This window comes from Gracilinanus agilis, chromosome 6 (genome assembly GCF_016433145.1).
Source record: "Gracilinanus agilis isolate LMUSP501 chromosome 6, AgileGrace, whole genome shotgun sequence".
Taxonomy (NCBI): domain Eukaryota; kingdom Metazoa; phylum Chordata; class Mammalia; order Didelphimorphia; family Didelphidae; genus Gracilinanus; species Gracilinanus agilis.
Genome location: NC_058135.1, coordinates 243,265,539 through 243,277,228, shown reverse-complemented (window position 1 = coordinate 243,277,228; position 11,690 = coordinate 243,265,539). Strand labels below are relative to the sequence as shown.

Genomic DNA, 11,690 nt, shown 5'->3' with positions numbered 1-11,690 from the left:
ATAAGAAATGATGAACAGGATCCTTCAGAAAAACCATGGAAAGACCTACATTAACAGATGCAGAAGGAAGTGAATAGAACCAAGAGAACATTGTATATAGTAATAACAATACTGTATGATGATCAACTATGAATGATTTAGCTATTCTCAGCAGTAGAAAGATCAAAGACAATTCCAAAAAACTCATGATGGAAAATGCTACGCAGAGAAAGAACCGATAGAGAATGAATGCAGATCAAAATATACTCTTTTTTACTTTATTTTTTCATGGTTTTGGAGGGGAGGAGTGTATTTCCTTTCACAATATGACTAATATGAAAATATGTTTTGCATGACTGAACATGTATAACATGTCAAATTATTTGTTATCTCAGGGAGGAGAGAGGGATGGAAGGTCAAAATATTCAAAAATTGTTTTTACATATAATTGGAAAAAAATTTTATTAAGAGTACATTTTATCTGACTTGAAATGTTTCCTTACAGAAAAAGCAAAAATGAGATTTATGATCCAACTGCTTTGACAGCAAGGCATAATGGTCCTGGACTCAAATTTCAGCATTGCTATTTATTACTTGTGAGACTTTGGTTGTCACCTATCTACCTCGTTGGGTTTCTGGTTGCTCATCTGTAAAAAGAGAAGGGGAATAAGTTGATCTCAAAAGTCTCTTTTAGCTCTAACTCTATATTCCCATGCAGAGGTTGTATTTGTACCTTCTAGTGAATGCAGGTAACTAAATCAGTGAATCTATCTTGTATGAATTTAGGTTTACTGGTAGAGTTATGAGTCTAACTTATTTCTTTAAGATATTTTTGCTTTTTTCACAGTTACATTGTGAAAGTGCTGGGAAAATCACTGAATGATCCTACCTGTATAAAAGACCCAATTTATTAGGTGTGAAAGCAAAACAGATACATCCATTCAAATACTTTATACAGATTTATAGATATGACATAAAGAAAAATAATTTATCAAAAATTACTAGTTTTAAGAATAAAACTATTTCAAAATAGCCAATACAATGTGAAAATATAATACATTTTATCCACAATCAATGAATATTATTTTCAAAATTAAAAAAAAATTAACAGTGGCATTTTTTTCTGAGGAAAAGGGTATCAAAAGAATTTAAGGAACTTGCTGAGATAATTCAAGAAAAGTTTATCTTGTTTAAACTACAAAGTGCAATGAGATTAGCTGTTAGAAAGGCCCCCATTTTTTCTAACAGATGAAGAGCTTTTCATTTGGGGGCTAGCTTCAATTTAGAAAAACTTCTGAACTTCACTTATTTCCGTGCCCTGGCCCAACAAACAAAGTCAGATTTCTAATTCAGAATTTAGCATTGCTTTTCTTCATACAGAGCGCAAAACTTTCTCCTTGGCTGGGTGAAATACCACAGAGTATTGTGAGGTCCAATCCACAGCACTAGGCTTGAACAAGCCAAAGCATCCACACTGAAAGAAGTCCGCAAGGTTCTGAGTGAATCCATGACTGCTCGGGGAAAGAAGAGAAAAAAGGACTTAGTGGCTGCCTCTGAGCACTTCTGGCCATTTCTTACTCACATGGCCCAGACCCATCCCAGGGATTCTTTTCCTCAGTTTTCCCCAGCTACTCTACCATGGCCTTCCGGCCGGTTCTTTATGCCTTCCAAGGGCTTGTCACTACCATCAAAATATCACTTCCTTTCCATTTAAAATGCTACTGCTCTGGTCCAGGTGGCCACCTCACACTGGGACTGTTATCCTTGGAATAACAGTCTTTCTGGCTGCCTTACCTCTCTCTCCTTTCCATCCACCCTACAGCTGGCTGCCATAAGTCTTGCTAAGACACTGGTTTGTTATATCATTGCCCTAGTCAACGCGGCTCCTCATCGCCCAGAAGGTTAGGCTAACCCCCTTATGCTGGCACTCAGGGCTCACTATAATGTGTCCCGGATTGCATTTTCTATCATGTCCTGTACAGGAAAGCACCGTACAGGAAGACTCTACCACTCACTGTTTTCCAAGCAAATCACAAGCATTTTGACCCTTTATCCATGCCAAGCTCTCCTTCTTCTCGGTTAAGGCCCAGTCCAAGCCCTACCAGCTCTACAAAGCCTTCCTGCCTGCTCCTTCCCTCGGTGCTTCTTCCTTCTTCTGTATCCTACTGGCTGTTCCTTGCACACTTGCCCATCTCCACGTTTTGGCATGTCCCCCAATGCCTGGAGGCCTCCTCATCTCTGCCCTGAAGACTTAGCTAAGGCACCCCTGCTTTAAGGAAGCCTTTCCCGGGCCTCCTGCTGCTGGTGCTTCCTTCTGAGTCTACCTTAGGAGGACTCTGTATGTATCTTGTATGTGCTAGCTGGGGCATCTGCGGTCTCCTCCTTCACAATGTGGCTCCTTAAGGGGAGGCCCTATTCCTCTTTGTGTCCCCAGAGCCTGGCACGATGCTTGGCACTTAATAAAAGCTCGCCAATTATTCACTGGAGCCCTGTTCAACAAGAGCCTTTCCTGCATGCAACACCCCCATCACTCTTGGCATAAGCTTGAACTCTAAAGACAAACCAACCCCATCGTTCTGCCACTGCCACGATTCTGTCACCTGTTAAGGGCAGGACTTGTTCTCTCTCTGTGGCTCCCAACACCCTCAAGTAACCTAAAGAAGAGTAACCTGTAAATAGTAATTACTCATTACATGTTTGGATCTGTTATCATGGAAGTCTTTTCCTTCTAGGGACAGCTAGGCAGCTAAGTGGACAGAGTGCTGGACCTGGAGTAAGGAAGACGTGAGTTCCAATCCCACTATAGATATTCACTAACTGTGTGGCCCCAGGCACATCACTTAACCTCTCTCTGCCTCAGTTTTCTTGTCTGTAAAATGGGGATAATATTACCACTAGCTGTATAACTCTGGGCAAGCCCCTTAACCTTTCTGCTTTGGTATCCTCAAGGACATAACGGATGGCACACACTGCCCGCCACACGGGAAGTATTTACTACCTCTCAGAGATGTCCTGAGGACTAAATGCCATCCAATATGTAAAGGGCTTTATACATCTTAAAGATCTATACAGATGCTCCACTTTATGATTATTATTATTTTTAATACTGATAAGAGAAATGGGTAAGAACTTCAGTCAGCCACCGCTGGCAAGGCTGCATGCATCCAGGGTAGCCCTTCCTGACAGTCCTCAGAGGCTGATTAAGTGAACGAGGGCTGAGCAGTCCTTGGCAGGAAGGCAGAACCTCTTCTGTTGCAATTAAGCCTTTTGTCCCCTTCTCTGCTCTTTTTTTCTGGCTGCCAAAACCTGGCACAAGGCATTTGCTGTTTTCCTGATCAAATAACTGAGGCATCGCTGCAGTTGTCATCACAAGGCTGGCCCTCTGCTCTTCCCCATCGCCTCTCAAGGGCCCCTTCCTCCAGTTGGGCTGATTTCTCTCTTCTCTGCTTAGGTTGCCGCCAAGCCTCGGCTCCTGACTTCCTTGTGAGAAGGCCTAGCGGTTTTTATCTTGTACCATGACGGGCTTTAAAATAGACTTCTCATGGAGATATGCTGGGAACATTCACTCGAGGGGGCTCTGGGTCACCTCAGCAGCATTCCTAGACCTGACGTGTGAAGCTGGGGCACAGATAAGCTTCAGAGGCTGGTCTTCACATACCAAAGGCTAGACCCTCGTCTCCATCTGGGAAAAAACTATAGAACTTTTCATACGCCTATGGCTCTGGACTTAAAAAATAAGCACAAAAGCTCTGATCTCCTTTTGACAAAGATGCAGGAACGAAGCCGACGGAGAAAGGCATTCGGAGGTGCCTGGCCAGGTTAAGACTTTGGCAAGGCGAGCCTCACGATTACCCTCTTTCCACCAGGGGCCTCGTGGCCTGGCTGCATCACAGAATACTTATCTCCTGATGCTTTCACACGAGCAACAGGCAACCTCGTGACTTCGGGCTTATGGGGAGACCTTGTCTGCCTCAGCAGCACCTCAAAAGCGGTTAATGGCTTGTGCTGAGCAGGGCAGCCCAATGGCTGCCACAGAGAGTAGCTCTGGCCTCAGTGGCCAGTCTGGGGACCATTTCCTGCTAGAGCATCCTGGCAAGCAGCTCAATACACTCAGAAAGGGGGGGGCTCTCCGGAGAGAAGCAGTGTGGGTGGGTAGGAGTTGGGGAAGCGGACAGGCCACTGGCAGGAGCTAAAGGGGCTGGCTGGCCAGGGCGCTGCCACTGGGTCAGTGCTGAAGACAAAAGACCCCCGCTTACTTGTATGGTGTCCTCCTGAGTGAAAAAGCCTGTTTCATGTGCTTGCTCTGCTTCACCAAGCTGACTCTCTCATGTGATGTCAAGCCCAAAACTGCAATCTGAAAGGGCAGCAAAGATAAAGGAAAACAACTGATTCCTGATAAGTAGTTAAAAGGCATCCAAGGTCTTTCCAGATGAGATCACCTATACCTGTCCAATGAGAAAATGACCTGTACAACTTGCACATGTTGTAGTCATTCTTATTTTGGTCAATTATTGATTAAAATAGTACTAAAGTCCTATAAGAAACCATGGTACCAAAAAGCAAGTGTGCGATCTCTCTTTTCTTTAAAGAGGTGAGGGGATGATGGGTGTGTAACGTGGCATATACTGTCATAATTGATTGGCAGGCTGGTTAACTTTGCTGAATCACTTTCCCCCCAACCCTCTCTTTTAAAATTCTTTGATACAAGGAATGACCAAATGAGCAAAGGAAGAATACATAGGAAACAAGTCTCTGTGTCCTTGAAAAATCTCCTTTATTAGCCTCTCAACTCCTTAAGGGCAAGGACCATCTTATTTCATGGCTATCTTCAGGACTAGTGGTTTAATTTCTTCTATTTATGAGCTAACTTTTCTGCCCCCATAACAACAGTGAGAAGTCTCTTTTATGACTTCTGAGTCTTCCGTGGTGCCTTATGTATCAAAATGGGATAAAAGAGAACTGTACTTCTTGGAATCCTGGGGATCACACAGGGCTTCATTCCACAACCCACGCTTGGCAATGTAGATGACTAGACTGATCCAAAACTGCTACAGGCTGTCCCTGAAAGTTATCCTGTGGACCAAACATCTCCTATCAGCTTTTCTTCTTATCTGCCCTGTCCTTTCCCCTTTTAAAAGCAGAACATAGCAATAAAATCCCAATTAATTGAAGGTTCTAGTGAATTAGGTTCTGAATAATTAAGTTTTGAACTGACTCAGGTAGACTTCATCTGCCCATCTGAGAAGGAGCTCCCAGTAGCAGAAGAGTGAGCAGCAATATCAAGATGTTGGTAAGTGGAGGCTGGTTGGTTGGTGTCCAGGTACCTGAAGCCTACAATAGCTTCCATCCTCTTCAGAAGTATTGTCTCCATATCCATTGGTGACTATTTCACCCTTCACCTCTTCCCTATCCCTCACCATTAGTAATACAATTTTCATAGTTGGAGAATATGAAATGTGTTTGGTAATGTTTTATGAGTGAATAAGAGAAATGAGGGAATAAAAACTTTGGTAGCTAAAAAACATTGCCCAAAGACATTATAAAACATTTAAAAAAATACCTGATAGAACTGATTTAATAACAAAAAAGTAGACCATGATACATGGAAAGACACCAGCATGAAGATGTATAGAACCCAAGGAGAACAGGACACAATCTGACTGAGGTAAGTCCATGCTCCATCTTGACCGTACGATGTAGTGCAATGATTGGACCAATCTGTGGATTCACAAAAAGGAGCTAATTAGAAAAGAAACAGATAAGTGATCCCTCTTTAAAGGGATAAAACCATCTTAGGCCTCAGGGAGGAGAACGAGATGCCACATGTGGGTGTATATGTCAGAGAATTCCAGAAATCTGTGGTGTGAGCTGCAGATCTGGCATTAAGATGAGAAGATGTTTTCTTGGTGTCACCACGAGCTGTGGGTTGACAACAAATGAAGAAAGAAAAGAAATGACAGCAAAAAAAATCATCAAACTTGAAAAAATGCTAGCAGATTCAGCATAAAATACACCCTTTTGAGTACTTGGCAGGTGAAAATGATTATAGCAATAAAACATTTAGCCTGGGTTGTTTTTGGTATAATACATAATGTTGGGTAGAAAAATCCCTTTTCTACAAAATGCTCCAGTTAATCTAAAAGTTGCAAATAGCTAGTGTTTTCTTGACAGATAGGTTAAGAGAAGACCATGTAGAGACAGAAGAGAGCTTAAGAGTCTAGTCTAGGAGTTCCCAACACTTTTGCTTTCAATAACCCTTCTGCACTTAGAAACATAAAACATGAAATAAACTCAAGAGTTTACCATGTATATGTACATAAGAAAATGATGATATTTTTTCACAAGGGAAAATTAACTTTTTTTTTAAACCCTTACCTTCCATCTTGGAGTCAATACTGTGTATTGGCTCCGGGGCAGAAGAGTGGTAAGGGTAGGCAATGGGGGTCAAGTGACTTGCCCAGGGTCACACAGCTGAGAAGTGGCTGAGGCCAGATTTGAACCTAGGACCTCCCATCTCTAGGCCTGGCTCTGAATTCACTGAGCTACCCAGCTGCCCCCGGAAAATTAACTCTTGATAAGGTTACCCTTGATAACTTGATAACTCCCCTCACCTTCCCAAGTGTTATCTGTACTACAGGTTTGAAAGCCCTGAGCTAGTCCATCCTGCCTTGTTCCACAGGTAAGGAAACAGAGTATGGGAGTTAATGTGACTTGCTCCAGGCACACAGAACTTAAAAGTTGGTGAACCAGGATTTGAACCCACATTCTCTGAATCCAATGAGAACATCTATCAACCTTACTGTACTGTCTGTCCTGTATTCTAGCTGAGGCATCAAAGTGGTGAACACAAACAGTTCCATACTCTTACTCATCTGCCATCCGTGTGCTGACTTTTTATAATAATCACACAGAATTACACAAAGTTAAAAGTAGGTGGTGCCTTTTCATCCTTACCATACTTGCTGGGGAAAGACTCAGAGACAGAGTCAAGAAAATAATGCAGGGCTGGATCTATGTTCTCCCAACTTAGAGGCTCTCTCTGGAATCCCTCTATCAAGTTAACAGAAGGTTTCCTCTATCTATAGCCTCTCCTGACTCCAGACAAGGGTTCCCAGAGGGAACCATCTGCAAATGGGGAGAGAAATGAAGTGGGCCTTGAGGATGAAAAAGAAGAAACGAAGGGGCAGATCTCTTAAATGAAATTAAATAACTATTATAATCACTAGGACCATGAAGAAAGGGTGAATGGTTTTTAAAATTAGAATTCTGCAGAGCGGCACAATGGGATTTTCATAAACGCTTCTGACAGTTTGATAGTTTTAGACTTTTTTTCCCCAAAGGAGCATTTATAAATTCCTGAGATGAAGAGAAAATGTGTGTTGTCTTTACTATCAACCATCTGTTCAATTTGGTCCTGAAGTAAATTTCCTAAATCCAGCCTTTTTTTTTGAGCTCTTAGACTCCCACCAACTCTCCTGAATACATGCCAGCAACATTCTGTGAGCAATCATCATGGAGTGACAATCAAGGTAACAAGTTAAAGTAATTTATACTCTCTATAAAACTCCTCATTAGGATGGGGAAAGAAGATACTTCATATGCACCTGATGTCACAAAGTAATTACTACAATTTCCAACAGCAGGTGGAGGGAACAGCTGACACAGAGCAAGCAAAAATGGGCATCCACTTGTTTTTAAATTCTTTATTGCTCTCTTTGGAAGGCATTTTTACATAAAATCACATAATCCCCAACAGGTGGGTTCTGGGAGCAGTGATGATTTAAGCTGACCCCTTATTTAACTCACAGGAAATGAATTGTGAGCCACTTGCTAGTGGCTGATGCACCAGTCAGCCCACTGTGGGGAGGGGAGAGAGCATGGGGTGACAAGCAGTTTGTGTCTGGGCCAGACAGCAGGCAGCCCTGAAAAGATGAGGCTGTGCTTGCTAGTCACGGCCACGTGTTGGAGGGAGAAATCTGTCAGGTAACTCACTAAGGAGCTTGGTCCTGGCCTTAACTGCCTTTGCCTAGTGTCGGCTGCTTATGCATTTATGTGATTTCACCTGTAGGGATAGGGGAGTCGCTGCCTCTTCCTCAAGTCTTACTGATGGGCCTTTGCTGTTATATTAGATCTGAGCAGTTGGTTTTCTTGAGCTACACTGGGCCTTAATAAGAATCTGAGCTTTACTACTAAAGGGACCTCAGTCATCCAGAGGTGGAAACTTTTTCAGGGTCCTGTGGACCCCAATGGCTCCTTCTTTCTGCTTTTTCCTGGGCTAGTAGGGCCTCATGGGTCTGGCTTGCTTTCCTTGTTGGCTAACAGAGGAAACCATCAGTTCAATCATAGAATTATTGATCTAGAGTGGAAAGGGAACCCATAGATTTCCAGTTCAAATCCCTATTTTATATTAATAAATTGAGGCTCAAAGAAGTTTAGCAACCTGCCTAAGTCACAGAGGCTTCCAGTGTCCTGATCCATGTTCTAACTGCAAATCAATGCTCATCCCACTGTATCATAGTCCTAAATGCACTGTTAGCAGAGGTCTGTGTTCACTTGAGAGGCGAACTGTGGAGGCAAATCTCTCTGGTAGTTCTCCTTCCACTAGAATTTGTCTTTCATCAGCTGGGCTTCATGGGCACCTGGGAAGACCCCTGGAAGATTGGAATGGGTCACTTCCCCATCCGCTATGGCAAACATGCCCCTTTCCAAGGCACTGTGCTAGGCACAAGAGCCATGACAACAAAATGAAACACAGATCCTGCCCTCAAAGAGTTTACATTCTTTTTGGAGTGGACCTACCATCTTTTCTTCTTTCTCATCTTCATCACACTTAAATTTGCCCTTCTAGCTTTATCAATCCCTCTTCCACTGTCCTTTTTATGGAAAAAGAAAATCTCCTATATCTCCAACTTTTCCAACAACTTCCTTTTTGCTAGTATGGTATAGCAATAAAGCACTCATTCCATGCTGAGAGAGCCTGGGTTCAAATCTCACCTCTTGTACTCATTCCCTGTGGAATCTTGGGCAAATCTCTTACCCCTCCTAGGCCCCAGTTTCCACATCTGTAAAAGGAGAGGACTGGACTAGTTGACATGTGAGATCCCTTCCCACTCTAATTCTGTGGTCCCCTGATCACCTAGCACAAAAGAGAACTTCAAAATCTCTCAAGGATGCCAGATCCTTGCCTAAACAATGCAATAAAAATTGTGCCTCCACTTACCCTGAATCTCAGCTCAAGACAAAGTCATTTGCAGCCTCCTTTTTCTAGTGGCATTTCCAGACTATCCTGAGCCAAAATCCTTCCACAATCTCTTCTCTGTTGAGGTTTATATAAGTGAACTAGAATAAGTCAATCGCTGACTTCCAGAATACTCTTGCTCCTTCTCCAATGACTTCTGCATACAGTTCAGTGTTCCTATATACCCTATCTCTATCTCTTTCAGCAACTTTCACATCCATATCAAAATAGCTCTTTTGAATCCTGACCTCCCAGAGTATACATTTCATTAAATCCCAAAACTCCTCCTCTATCTCTGTCATACACAAACACAGTCACAACAGAGACCACCTGCTATGACATAATATTGCTATGTCTTTAAGATCAGAATCTCTGCAATTCCCTTCTCTCATCTCAATATTCTCCCATTCCTTTACTTCTCTCATGCTTGTTCCTGAGGTCTCACAGTGGTCTCTGTTTTTTCAACACCTTCTTATTCTCCTATTTTGCTCTGATTCCCCTTTACCTTCACCTATATTCATCATGCCATGCATATACTATAGTAGCACTAAATTAATGTTGATGAATGAATGTTAAGCATAGGAAAATAGCAGTAGGACTTCATAAAAATTAAATATTAAATAGTTTGACTTTCTATTTCCCCAGGCTATCAAAAATTATTTGTTAAAAATAGTCTCTTGCTTATGGTATAGGAATACTAGAAGAAGAAATAGTGGCTCTTGAATTTAGAGCTGAAAGGGAGCTTAGATATGAACCATGTCAATCTATTTATTTTGTAGCTCCAGAAAGGTTAAATGGCTTCCCCAAAGTCACTTAGGTAGTAAAATAGCAGTCAGATTCAAATCCAGGCCCTCTCACTGTGCAATAAGTGACAGTGAATAACTGGAATTACAACCCTATTAATACCTATTAATATAGCTTTATGCTGGACACAATCATCAGATAATGGTGATTATTTTTAGTGAAGGGAATGAAGAGGAGAGACATGAGTATGATGTAAAATTTGGTTCCTCTCCATCAAACTGAGGCCCAAGTGACAAGTAAGAGTCACTTCTCTGAGGACCAATACAGAAAGGTCTTTCCAGGAATATGCTTTGTAACCAGGCCTAAAAAGGGAAACTCTCCAAATAAGCGAGGGCACTTGAAAAAGCATTTGTTTTCTTGTATGGCACAGCATCCTTTTAAAAGGATAAGGCTCTGGAAGCTTGGCAGCCAACTATGTTGGCAACCACTTTTAGTTACAAAGGTCGCCACAAGAAGAATTAATTCCAAGAATTGGTTTCAAGGCTAAAAATGACATAAAGATTGGTTTGAAAGCTGTGTCCATCACCATTTTTCTTAAAGAGACCACAATTAGCCCAACTCACATAAATTACAACATTCACTATTTTAAAACTTTCAAATGCAGAAATTTCCATTCATGAGAAATAGTCAAGAAATTATTTTAAACATATAAATTAAATCCATCCTGATTTAAACCAATTTCCTTTTGATTAGCCTATAGGAGCAATGAAGAAGAACTATTTAGCATTCTTTGGAAAAGGTCCCCATGTGCTTTCAAAATGCATTAAATTCTCAAAGCTTTCTTTCTTCCAGGCTACAGGGTTTCATTCTTTACAGGCTAATACTTCCTGGTCTTTCCTATTGTCTTTAGGTACTTTAAGCTATAGCCCCAGCTGTGGATCCCATATATTATGCTTGTTTTTAAAAACTGTTTTAAAAAAGCAATTTATTAGGCTTAGCAGATCTTCCATGATCCTTTGCCAATATATTTATACCCAGTAGACTCTCATCTTGAGTTCTGGTTATTAATCTCCCTTCCTCTGGTGGTCTGCCTTTCCTGAACTGGTATTTCTAATTGTTTTTCTAATTTGACAAGAACACTTTAAATTCTCCTCTCTTCTAAGTTCAATGGGAAATATCTCTTAGCTTGGTGTTATTAATCAGTCCCAAGTGAATATTCATTATTCAATCATTAGATTACAAAGGAAAACAATAAACAATGCTGTATGACAGACCACTGCACATGCAGCACACTCTGTATGGCTTCTACAACTGATGACATTCCATGGACAGCCATTCTTGAATAACGACAACAATAAGAGTTCATATTTATATAGCACCTTAAATTTGGCTCAAAGCACATTATGTTAACTTTATCTTATTTAATACCCAGAAGGGCTTTTGAGAAAAGTTGTGTGGTTTACTAGCACCTAGGCAGAACAGTACAAAAATAATCAGGAAAGGCTACGGGGTCATGGCTATGGATGGATTGTAGTATTTTTTAAAAAACCATACTCACAGAGGAAAGTTGCATATAACATCCAGTCACAGACTATGGCAAGGAAAATTAAGAAGAATATATAATAATGATGATTTCCAAAACCTGAATTCAAAAAAGGAAAGAAATACTGAATACTTCCTTTAAATTATTTACCATTTAAAATTAATTAACAATTTAATATCAAAAGCT

The 11,690-nt window shown here is 41.3% G+C and overlaps 1 protein-coding gene across 1 annotated transcript in view; it reads right to left on the bottom strand.

Moving 5' to 3' along the window:
- Window positions 1-236: 236 nt before the first annotated feature.
- Window positions 237-11,690, bottom strand: part of ZDHHC13 (zinc finger DHHC-type palmitoyltransferase 13) — a 108,004-nt gene continuing 96,550 nt past the window's right edge. Inside the window, exons 15-18 of the mRNA XM_044681834.1 lie at window positions 11,520-11,603; window positions 5,540-5,697; window positions 4,236-4,333; window positions 237-1,490 (exon numbers count right to left, since the gene is read on the bottom strand). Coding sequence (XP_044537769.1) covers window positions 1,352-1,490; window positions 4,236-4,333; window positions 5,540-5,697; window positions 11,520-11,603 — 479 coding nt within the window. The 3' untranslated portion in view covers window positions 237-1,351. The remainder of the gene's footprint in view (window positions 1,491-4,235; window positions 4,334-5,539; window positions 5,698-11,519; window positions 11,604-11,690) is intronic.